The sequence below is a fragment of the Hydractinia symbiolongicarpus genome, chromosome 12 (genome assembly GCF_029227915.1).
Source record: "Hydractinia symbiolongicarpus strain clone_291-10 chromosome 12, HSymV2.1, whole genome shotgun sequence".
NCBI classification, from domain to species: domain Eukaryota; kingdom Metazoa; phylum Cnidaria; class Hydrozoa; order Anthoathecata; family Hydractiniidae; genus Hydractinia; species Hydractinia symbiolongicarpus.
This window is the reverse complement of record NC_079886.1, coordinates 18,730,699-18,743,162: the sequence shown is the minus strand read 5'-3', so window position 1 is coordinate 18,743,162 and position 12,464 is coordinate 18,730,699. Positions and strand designations below refer to the sequence as shown.

General features: G+C 32.3%; 1 protein-coding gene across 3 annotated transcripts; it reads left to right on the top strand.

The window, feature by feature from the left end:
• The first annotated feature begins 222 nt into the window (after positions 1-222).
• On the top strand, positions 223-12,067 carry LOC130621970 (uncharacterized). 3 transcript variants are annotated; one of them, XM_057437358.1, is made up of 6 exons: positions 223-375; positions 9,265-9,501; positions 10,028-10,118; positions 10,266-10,375; positions 10,582-10,701; positions 11,111-12,067. In XM_057437358.1, exons 2-6 carry the CDS (start codon positions 9,391-9,393, stop codon positions 11,306-11,308), a joined length of 630 nt encoding a protein of 209 aa, XP_057293341.1. In that variant the 5' UTR covers positions 223-375; positions 9,265-9,390; the 3' UTR covers positions 11,309-12,067. The 3 variants fall into 3 exon arrangements, with proteins under 3 accessions (XP_057293341.1, XP_057293340.1, XP_057293342.1); XM_057437357.1 differs by lacking the exon at positions 223-375 and adding an exon at positions 1,913-2,065; XM_057437359.1 differs by lacking the exon at positions 223-375 and adding an exon at positions 5,262-5,388.
• The last annotated feature ends 397 nt before the right edge of the window (positions 12,068-12,464 follow it).

The following is a 12,464-nucleotide window of genomic DNA, read 5'->3' as shown; positions in this document are numbered from 1 at the left end:
GAAATTCTTAGAGCCCCCAGGGCTTCTTGTTATGATCTAAATAAGAAATTTAAACAGGCTTTCAGACGATTCTAATTCTTAAATGTCAAAAAGGTTTAGCAACAAGAAAGCACGTTGCCATGGTTACACCATATTGGTTTTTCTCTTCAGTTCATTTAACAAAATTTGTAATTAAAAACGAGAAAATCCGAGTTTTTATTTTAAAAGATTTCACATTAAAACATCTGCTGCTGTTGTAAGAATTTTTGAAACGAAAACCCGAAAAAAAGAAAGATATAAAAAAAGTTGAATATTGAATAAAAAAGACAAACAAAAGTGTGTTGTAGAAAAGAAAAGTTGATCATGATCTTATGTTTGCAATTGCGCTGCACGAAGGTGGGTCCTTTCTTTTAACTTCAAGTTTGGTTGTTGCTATCACTAGATATACACTTTCATAAAAATACCGTATTTTAAACGTGGCTATATTTTCAAAAGAAAGTGTATGTTGTCGCCGTTGTCGTTGTTTTTGTCGTCATTGCGGTTGTTGTTGTCGTCATTCGTTGTTGTGACCGTGTTTGTTGTTTAATGTTGTTATTAATTGTTTCTAATGTTTTTATTGTTGTTTTTGTTGTAGTTACAGACTATATTGTATTCGTTATTAATATAAGCTCACTTATTTACTTCAAATTTAATCTGGGATCATTAGCATCAGGAAAGTACATACTCAGAAATCCAATTTTACAGCTGCCAAAGTGTTGAAATGCTAATCACTAATCTGGTTAAAAGCTTTGCGTCTGTCGCAGGGAACAAAAACAAAAACAAAAACAGCTGTTTAAAAATAGAAGCAAGAAACTTTTAGGTGCCTACTTGCACGAATAATATTTGAATGCGAGTGTGGTGCTTGTTATTTTTCATTTGTTTTTAAAGTCTTACCTCCCTAGCTTCTACACAAAGCTTACTTTCAAAGTTAATTGAATTGACAGAAACTAAGATGACATCCTTATGGTTGGTCACGTAGTTCAATGCTGACGTCAGCAAAAATTTAGAAAAAATGACGTTATATTAAAAGGCCCAAATTATGTGAAATTATTTATATTGGCATTGATACACATGCATGTTTGACTTTGGGCTCTCTGTTCTAGATGGCATAGCATACAAAAAAAGAAGACCATTTTGAGAAATTTCAGCTTTGTTTCGGGTGTGTTTTCGCTCATCCATTGTAATAATAATACTTAGAAAATAGGCACAGGTTTATTTATTTATTTACTTATTAGTCAACGCCATATAGATTAAAACTCAGCGATTGTAAATTTGAAGTGGATTCTGCAAGGTGATCAAAAGTTACAAAAATCCTGGTACAGGGCTTTTTGCCCTGCCTTCTTCTTCCTCTGGCCTTCTTCCACCTTCCTTCCTCCTCCCCCAGCCCGAATAGTTAGGATTAAAGATTAAATAAAAGCTTAATCGATGCATCTCGATGTTGGCAATTACTTAATTGTAGTATAACAACCTGGTTTCTTTGTATTGTCTACGAACATTATCTATAAAAAAGGATAAGATCGCTTCCTTCTTGCCAAGTCAATTCTGCACTTTATAAATGACGTCAGAGGTGACCTGATTTTTGTCGCATCTTATATTTTTCTCAACTCCGGGTTGTACTAATAAGCATAGCTACATAAGAGTCATTAGAAAAGTCTTTTTAACATTGACAAAAATAGTTTTAATCTCAAGATTGGCAAGTGCAACTAAAAAACACTTCTCTAAATGTGTGAAGTCTGAAAATCTATTATATGTAAATAACATCTGTGCGCGCTAAGTAAACAAGCTGGAGACATTGGAAAATAACATCTACGGTGAAGAGTCTTTTATAATCCACCACTATGACACGGAGGTGTCAAGGTATAGCTTTAATTATCTTCTGCTCAATCTTTTATTTGATTTTTAATAAGAAAAAGTGGTAGCTTTATATAGCGCTGCAGTTTATAAAAATAGATATTATTTATAAAAAAGAGCTTTATACCTGAACGTGAGAATTTTTTATGACAAGAAAAACTTATGTGATGGTGAGATGATTCGAGGATGCTGTTAGGTACGTGATAGTTAACCTTACGACTTCATAGGCTTTATATTCATAAAAGTAATTTTTTTATGGAGGGCAAAACGTAAAGAATTTGATGTCAGTATTTTTGGACACAACAACTTCGAATTTTTTTTATGGACAACAAGGGTGTCATTTTATCGAAATCCAATACTGGTGAAATCCATGATAATATGAAAGCTTAATGGCGCTCGAATTTAAAGAGACACTTGTTCTAGTTTTTTTTTACCTTTAGGAAACTGAAAAACCAGCTTTTCGCCATAAATTTTTTGTTTTAAGAAATTAAACTAGTTTATATATAAGAAAAAAACAACAACGAAAGAAAGATATAATATCATATTTCAATGGATTTGGTTGTATACACAAAAAGTGGCTCTGTTGAAGCAACTTGACGCGTGATTTCAACTAGATCTCGTATACACGTTTTTAGCGTAAAGCAGAGAACTGTTTACGTTTGGTATCTACTTTAAAATATTTATTCTCAAATCGCACGATACAATAAAATACTGTGTGTTATTCATAAAGAATCTTCCATAAGATGATGGAAATCGTGAAATTTAAGAACACTTTAAGAACTACAGAACCACGTCCAAAGTCTTTTGGGTTCCTGTAGATCACCATACATTTAATTTCAAATGGTATATAATGCATAATACATAATACTAATATATAGCTAATATTCATGTATATTGAAGATCTTAAATTAAGAATCACAATTCTTCGTATAAAAGCAATGTTCTGAAGACCTAATTTCAGTTTGAATAAAATTGCTAAAATTAAAATCTTTAAGCTGACATCAGCAATAATGTGCGACACATTACATCTGGACAGAAATATAGGAAGTTGACGAGTGTTAAATTTTTCATCCGCACGCTTTTAGATTCGCACAAACGTCACGAAGTTGTCAAAAACTTGTTAAAACTATTTTGTATCGCAACAGCACAAGCTTAAAACTGACAATACGATATTCCCTTTTCTCACCATTACAATGGCATGAACAAATAAAAGATCATTTTTCTTGTGTCAATATTGTCTAGCGCACGCAGTTAAAGGAGCACTCCTCTCCAGTTCGAATACTTCTAATAATTAATTTCTTTCTTTCAACTAATTCAGGAGATTGTTGTATGAAAGAATTGTGTATGGTCAATACTATAGCATTTCCCAATGTCCTTTCGATATATTCATTTGATGTAATGGTGGGAAAATATGGGACGAACAAATGATTTATTATCAAAACATAGAGAATGTGTTTAAAGAGATATATAAAGAACGACTGGAGATAATTATTTTAGATCTTACGTGCAAAGATTGCTGTATTATAATTAACCGGACGCGTTTGTGACTAATGCTTCGGTATTTTAAAGGGTATTATATGAGGCTTTACTTGTGAACGCTAAAGTACCGTTTACTCAACAGAAATAAGACACAAGAAAAAGTTTAATTTGCAGTTTGTACTCTGGTAAGAAAATTATCATTTTCATTTTCAGATATTAAGGGAAGAAATATCAATATAGTAAAATAATTTGTCAGGATACTTTGTCATTGATGACATGACGTAATGCTATCCTTTTACTCTCTCTTACTCTCCCACGCATTGTTTTTTTTTTCGCAACTTGTTTCGTGTCACGCTTACATGACACGTGTCAGTAAATGGTACATGCTAAATTTAACGATTTTATGTGTACCTGCCTAAGTTGTTTTTTTTAAACGTGAAACTACCTTGTTTCTGGTCAAAAACAATAGAACTATGGAGAAATAATGGCCAGCCCTGTTAGAAAAATCTTGTACGCAATGTAAGGAACCCTAAAGTTACAAGTAGTGTCCGTAAAGGTTATAGATATAAGAGTTCCTTATATTGAAGGGTTTTATGAGTTTCTAAAAAAGGAGGGACATAATTTAATTCGTAAAATTGAAATGTAATATAGAAAGTTCACTACATGTTCAATGCTTTTTTTAGTTGCTATGGATGTATTTTTTCCGGCACTTTCTTACGATGACGCCACGTCAAACACACGTCAAATACACGTTTTAAAAGGTTATACTATATATGAATACTAGTGGAATGGCCATCTGAAGCGTCGATAAAAATTATAGAACAAATTAAAAATATTACAAGCTGTACGCAACGTTGTATTTAAGAAGGTTGATTCTCTTAGAGATCAACAAAAAATACTTGGTCATCCAATTTTCTATTTATAAATCGTCTAAAAAATGTTTGGACTTCTAAATTAGCAAAACACAGCGTCTAAACTGTGAAGAAAACTGGAGTCTGGATAGAGAATATTAAAAGTTTGCGTTTTACTGAAATTTTAAAATATAACACGTGTTAGAAATTTTGAAAAAGCGCCAAAGGTGTTTCAATACGTTTCTACTTATTAATCCACCAGCCGGTGGAACCATTACTTAAAAAGTTGCAAATGGACAAAGTTATTGGTTTCAAATTATCAACGAAGGGAAAAAATTTGGCCATCTGTTTGATTCTGTGAAATTGAAAATTTTATTAGGATTACGTAATCCACGTAAAAAAAACCTTAATTTCCCTCGTAAAAAAATAATACAGGAAATTCTTTTCAAATCAAGTTGTACTCACATGACCAATAAGATGATGAAATTGATTTACCTAATGCATCTGCTGCTGGAGGAAAATTGGTTTTATGTTGTTAAATTATCACATGACATTACGACAACTTGATGTAACCGCAAATGGCGGCACGTGTAATGCTTCATCATATTTTATTTTGATGTAGCACTTTATAAACACTTCTTTTTTGCTGTCTCAATTTTGCGTCAACTTTTACTGATTTAAAGTTATACCGAAAATGCTCTAATAAACACTAAGTCTCTATTAAAGTCATGCATCTGTAAAAATAGTACTTTCGCACTGTACTGGCTGTGGAGAATTCGCGATTAGTTGCCTTCGGCAACTTTTCAAAATGGCTAAAAAATACCATTGTCTCCATCTTTTAGTGAAGGATTGTGCAAGAGGGATTATCACTAGATTTTCATCTACACTGTTCTAAATTTTTTTTGCAATTAAATTCGCCTACCATAAGATAAATTTTTCATCACAAGCAAAATTGTAAATACAGATATGTACACACGTCATCAAAAAGATGTTGGATGCGTAGCTACTACTCCTTTTAAGTGGGTGTCAAAAGTTGCTGACTTTGCAGAAAAACAAAAACATCATCTTAAAAAACAAAATCATAGGGAAAATCATGCTTCACTCATTTAGAAAGAATGATTACATAAGATAATTTTAAAATGCTCACAAGTCACAAGGATTTGTAAAAAAAAGTATCAAGCTGGCTCATGTGAGTATTTTTTTAGTTTTACGTTTAATAGAATATAATTTATGTTATCTTAAAAAACTTTAGATCTCTTAACAAGATGAAATTAAAACAAATGAATTGTAGCCTAACAAGTATTATTACTATTCCTGCACGGATGAGATTCAAACCCCTGGCTCTTCACTATTTGCCCTTTTAAACCTGGGGGATTCCATAACAACTCAGTTCTTCCTAACACACTGCTCGAATAGTGCTAAACTTAGTGACGTTTATTTTTTTTCCCTTTGGCAATTTTTTTGGAAAACTTTTTGAAATCTTTGTAGTTCCCATGGCAACCGTGTTATTCAACGAGGTTCCATTGTTTTTACTCAGAAAAAATGAGTTATATCATGAGTCATCAAATTTTTATCTCCACCAATCAATTTCTTTTTATGCTATGCTACATTCCTGTCAAGTTTCATCAACATGGCTTAAGCTATCCAAAAGTTTTTTGACGTGGTTAAAACCACACCTCAAGGAGGTTTGATACCACCAAGACCAATATAAAAAGGGTTAAATTGTCAACGTTACGACGTTAAATAAACCATAAGTTAGTACACCAAATCAAGGCTGAGGGAGGAGCTTTCAATGTCTGTTGTCAGCGAGACACTCTTACTAGTCCTGCCAGATGCATGCACCCAGTATCATCACCAGGTTAGTATTATATCTTTACATTCACGATAAAAACAAAGGAAGAAAAAAAGGTATTATTTTGACAAGATTTTGATTAGCATAATTATATTGCCATAGCATTCAAAGGGAACACACATCGACTCGTTAAGTATAACATGATATGGAATTTGGTTGGTGTTTTATTTTTAGTAACGAAATGAGTAATGCGAAATATTAATCCGAATGAGGCATGTTCTCAGCATAATTACGATATTAACAATGCTAATTATGTGTATTGTCACGTGAATTGTTCTCAGACACATAATTAGTGATGTCATCAGAAATAATTTCAGTGAAGCTGGTTTCTTTGGTTTAAAGATTTTGTTTTTGTTTATACGTTTTTTATGTAAGACTCTGGAATTATTAGCGTCATTAGATTACATGAAAAATTCTTAAAAATAAAAGTTTTAAGGCAATACTACACATTTTATCATTTTACTTCAAAAAAATATAACTTTTAACTTTAAAAAAAAAGAAATTGTTTTGTGTCAATCAAAACTTATCCTTACTTATCCTCTCAAACTTTAACGCCGTGAGCTGTTTATTCTTATATATCTTTGTTCTTATAAAAACCCACAAACGGAGATTTAGTGTTGTACTATATTTAGACACTTTACATCCGCAATCTCCAGCGAAAATGTTCAAGTCCAATATGCCATTAAACTTCATTTGATTTTTTTTGTTATTGAAAATTTTCTAATATTTGGAATAGCTTCATTTCCCATAGGACAAAAAAAAGTGTTAAAAATATCACATCAGAGGTGTAAAACTAATTACACAATTTTGAAGTAACAAATCTCTTGACCACACAAAATGAATTTTCTTGCTGGAAAAAAATAAGCCGTCCCAAAAAACGTGGTTTCCAAATTGAAAACGTGGTCTGGCGCGTTTTTATATAATGGTTGGCATGATCAAATCACAATGATGGAATTTATGCCATCGTTTGTAGAAACCAACCCTATGACTAATTGAATATTGCGTTACAGACAATTCGATTAACCATAAAGTTCACTAAAGCCATGCTGTTGACGGGTAATTAGCAACACGGGACTCACGTGACACAGATATGAACAATAGCTGTTGTCAGAAAGAATAATCAGAAAGATTTGGTTAAGAGAGAAGTAATATTTTTGATATTGATATAAATTTGTGGTGTGTTTTCATTGAAAGTGGTTTTCTGTTTTCACGTGTGATGGCTCGTGAGGAGGTGCTCTAACATAAAAGAGAAGTAAAGTTTTATTGTATGGCTTTGAAGAACAGAATGATGCTTTACATTAAATTTTTACTACAATGGCTGTTATTGTTTGTTATTTTTATATTTACTATATATAAATCTTGGTTTACTTAATAAATTATCTTTTGGAATTGATAGAAGTAGGGGGGTTTGAAAGCTAAATATTTCGTAGATAATTTTTATTTTAAAAACTCTGTTTTTTGAACGTTGTTATTTACTTCAAATAAGAATTGTTCATCACAATATTTTTTGTACACACACAATGCCAAAATTTATATACACTTCCGTGGCAAGTGTTTAAATTAAAAAAAGAAGTTAACTTTCATGTTTACCATAGATAGAACTCTATTACGTATCCTTTTTAGGCTTTTCATTGGTTAAATTTTAGGCCTAGCTACACTTTAATTTTGTACATGCAACTATAAGCATCCAATTAAAATTCTATCCTGTTTTGCTTTAAGGTTATTTCTAACAAAAACAGTTACGTAAAATTAAAATTTCTTTAATGTCACACTAGCTATGTGTAATTAAAACAATCAGCAATCTTCATTGAAGATAACTTACTTAATTCCTGATATTGTTTGTTATCGTAGAGATGAATAGGTCATACCGTAGATACAAAAACATTGGAAGTAACGAACTTCCTTAACTTTATGCAAGTGAATGATTTCGTCGTAGCATAGCTTTGGTCATGTAAGAAGTCAAATTGAAGCAATAATTAAAACTATTTTGTTGATTACACAAATGACTTTTAAATTATTACAGTTTGGACCGTTACCTTAATTATGTGGTATAAACATCAGATTTTATTATCAAGCAAGAGTGACCACTGCACCTCCTTTAACGTTCATTTTTCGACGATTTACTAAAACCTGTCTGTCAAAGATAAATGAAAGATAATAAGTTGGGGTATACATAAGGTAACAAGTATATATGTATATATATCTAAATATATATCTAAATATATATGTATATGTATATTTATATATATAAACGCAAAAATAGAATTACTCTCCACACTTTATACATTGACATTTCAGTTGATTTAAAATGCTCGTAAATGATACAAACGTGTCAATACAACTCTGAAATGTATTTTAAAAGTTTCCCTGTCATTTTTAGTTTCACTAGTGCAATTTCGTCACCAGTTTACTAGTTAGTGTAGGCAATACTTATACTTTCAGTCACATATTTCTAGAAAACTTGCATTTCATAGTAGAATGATGGTACTAAAGTGGGTGTTAGTGGGTGTTAGTGGGTGGTATTACATAATAAAAACAAATAAATTGATATTAATTTTTATTTGTTATGAAACGAAAAAGTATTGTTTGTTTCTTATCTCTGTTTTTGTCGCACAAAACATCTCTGCAACAGAGAGCTCATTTAAAAGAAAAACAATAACAATATATTTCAGTCGTTATGGTTAGATAAGTGCGAACGCATTTGCCAATATGTTTGTGGATTGCACTCATAAAAATGTAATTTTTTTAAAAAAGAAAACCCCATCATCTTTTGCCAGATGGTGGGGTTTTCTTTCAAGAAGGATCATTAAATAACTCTTTAAGCGCGACAGACTGATTAGAAGGGCTTCTTTGCGGCATAAATACTTCAGTACTTCGGTTTTAGGATGGGATGGTATTAAACCAAAAAAAGACAACAGATCTTAGGATCGAGGTTAAAAATTCGTGCAACGTTACATTGACGTTATCCAGCAGAACAAATATGGCGTCTTAACTGCGTGGCGGTCTATTGTTTGTGCAGGTTTTACGCAAGTATTTGACTGCAGCGTCATGTAGGCATACGATCAAACACACACCCTATTTCCTGCTCTTACGATATGTTCTCCGTCGTCGAGTTTTTTGTTAAGATTGCTTGTAATGATTAGAAAAAAATTACGTAGGAGAGCATTGTTTATTTATTTATCTATTAATAACTTAATTATTTTTATTCCATAGCTGAATAATTAAGCAAAAAAAATCTAATTTCTGATTTGTTGTTGATCGTGACGTCACAACTTTGATTACCAATCACAAATTGATCACACATTATAAAAGCCAGCTTTCAAATTGATTTCATTAGTCATGAGAGAAGAAATAGTAGAGAGTAAACCTCATAAAATTGTTTTGTTGGGCGATTCAAAGTGTGGAAAATCGTCCTTACTCAGAAGACACACAAGGAGAACCTTTTCCGAGGTGAGATAATCTGTTTCAAAAAAAAATGTATAAATTACACTGGAAACGAAATATGTTTCAAAAGTAAGAGAAGGGTTTTTATGTATAGTGGTTTTCCGAGATAAGAAATTTTTGGTGTGTCTAGCTTATTTTTACAATCATTTAAGTCTGATTTTGTCAAGGTAAGTGTAGCCATGTCGTGACTTGAAAATGTGATGTCATTTAAAGCAGAATCTAAATCGATATCGATTAGATCTGTAGCTATAGAGCTGTCAACTGGCTATTATTTTTAGACCATTCACCGCCACAATATTTGTCTTTGTTATCCCAATTTCTTTGAAATTCTAATTGGTTTTTACTGCCAATATGACATTTTTTAAAATAAGTATTTAAAATTAGCCTTGAGTGTCAAGTGTACGTTTCTGCGTAGCCTTGTTTTAGCAACACATTGAAAAAACAACAATTATAATAATAAAAACTAAAGAACGACGAAACTAAATAATAATGATGATATAACTTATTAATGTTGTTCTCCTATCGTATTTAGGATTACGTGCCAACTGTGTTTGATTCAGGATCAGCGGAAATCGTTTCTGACCAAAACAATGACATCAAGTTAAACATATGGGACACTTCAGGTACAATCTTTTTTCCACACAACACAATAAATCAATAAAAACGTCAATAACTAACCTCGGCCCAACTATAAAAAACTTAACAAGCTCTGGGCACGAATTTGGTTAGTAACAGTTAGTTGATATAGTATTTTTAATTGCATTTTATAGGTTCTTCAGAGTTTGACCACATCCGTCCATTATCTTTCACCGAAGTTGCAGCGTTCGTTATTTGCTTTGATATTGACAAGCCACTCAGTTTAGAGAATGTGCAGAAAAAGGTAGCTAACTTTGCTGAATTCAGAGCACACCTGTATTCTGGTGAATTTCTTATTATACTTACCAAGTATCTAATGCAGCAGCCTTTAAAAGAGATTATGTTTTTTTTTGTATCTTCCTCCTATGCCCTTTTTTACATCTATGTCAATCTGGGAAATAAAAGTCAATATACTTTGTTAATTGTATTGTTTCTATGTTTCATTTTTAGTGGCTTCCAGAGGTGAGAAGCTGTAATGGAGATAAACCTGTCATACTGGTTGGTTGCAAGTTAGATTTGAAAGTGGAAACAAAAATCACTCATGGAAAATATTCAATCGCCTGTCCACAGGTACTAAGCTATATTTTTCGAACTTTATTAAAAACTAGTTGTAACCCCCAGAAAAAAATCCATAGGAATTCGCCGTCAAATTTCGTGCGTCTGTAACAAATTCGTGCATTCTGTAGCAACATTTGGTTATTACGCACGAATAATACGGCCTAATACTATAATAGACTAGTTCTTTGGCCGTAGCAAGTCGATGCGACTATGCATTTGTTATTTGTAGCGTAAAGATTTCATGCGTGATTAGCACGACACGCTTTTAACCGACAGACAAAACACGTACTTATTATAGAGAGACAGTGTTGTGCATCGGATTGATTCGATGCACCTGTTTGACGATTTTTCGATGTTCTTGTTTTACACCGCTCTCCTTCCTTAGAACGGAATTTGATTTGCAATTTGCGTTTTTTTTTAGGGAATGCTTGTAGCTAAATCGATAGGAGCTCACGCGTACATCGAGTGCTCTTGCAAAACAGACGAAAACAATGTCAAAGTTGATAAAATATTTCGTGTTGCTGCTTTGTTAGCGACTGGTCAAGCGAGCAAAATACCGAAAGATGTTCGCATAAGAGAAGCTAATGGAAAGCCCAATCCAAAGTGTTCTATAATGTGAAAGTATGACAAGAGAATTGGATATATTTCTTTCAAAAAGAATGTACTACTGTGGTTGCCAACATCGTGGCGCAGCGATATCGTATTTGCTACACTTGCTGCTACAAAAGGCGCGAAAGTAATGTGATTTGGAACCACACGCAAAGATGTTGTGATAAAATAATTTTTGCTGCTTATAAAGAAACAAAAAAAAGAGAGCTCCGTCCCTGATGCTTCAATAGGCTGGGTGAAAAATTGTGCATGTGATTATAGTTCCGAAGAATCGCTGTTTATCTGCCAAAAAACAAAAAACACCCAGGCTTTATTTAATATATTTGAAAAAAAGAAAAAGTTTTTGTAAATATGTATATTATATTAGATAAGTTAATTGACATATTTTTTTGCCATGTCTTGAAGGGCATTGAAATATCCTACCCTAACTATACTAAATCTGCGCAAAAGTTACTGCGCATAGATTTTGTGAATTCAAACTTAGGGTATCAGCGCAAGCTAGACAAGAAAATCTTTCTGTTTTATCACTTCTCAGATAATTACTTTTCTTGTGCGAGTATTTATTTTTGTCATTTGACACGTACTATTAAAAAGTAGGCGAAACATATGACATCAAGGTATAAACAGTTGTATATTTCTGTGTGTACATTTCGTAGTAGAATATATATTTTGTATCAAAACAATATAAATGTAAAAAGATATTCTTCTGTTCTATGTGACAAGACTTTCTTTTATTTGTTTTTAGAAATATGCAAAAGGCTGGTGACAATATCCTTCTTATTTTTTTAAAATTTTAAAAATTTTTACTAATTTATGCGAATAATTATTTTCGAAATGCATTTCTTTAATTCCTGTGGTTTATATTTTCCACCTACTAAAATGCGTGCGCATGTGCATAGTTTCCAATGCAAAATCAAAGTATTTTGGCGCACGGAAATCGTCTATATCAAAACGAAATCTTGTTCCTTATTTTCTGTGAAACAACCTTATCTCCAACCTTATCTCTTTTCACACAATCTGCAGGAATGTGTATTCAGTTTTAGCCTTTTTTCGGCTCTTAATAAACAATATATAACACGAGGACAGCTTGGCAATTTTTTATTCCCCTGAACTCACTTTCCCGAAACTTTTTTTATCCATTGGGTAGTGAAGTAACGTTTGCAGTG

What these genes read in the sequence shown, in the direction of transcription:
- LOC130621970 (XM_057437358.1), top strand. Translation starts at nt 9,391, where the DNA reads ATGAGAGAAGAAATAGTAGAGAGTAAACCTCATAAAATTGTTTTGTTG. An exon ending in AAACATATGGGACACTTCAG is followed by an intron (nt 10,119 to 10,265) that starts GTACAATCTTTT and finishes TGCATTTTATAG; the next exon opens with GTTCTTCAGAGTTTGACCAC. An exon ending in TAGAGAATGTGCAGAAAAAG is followed by an intron (nt 10,376 to 10,581) that starts GTAGCTAACTTT and finishes TTTCATTTTTAG; the next exon opens with TGGCTTCCAGAGGTGAGAAG.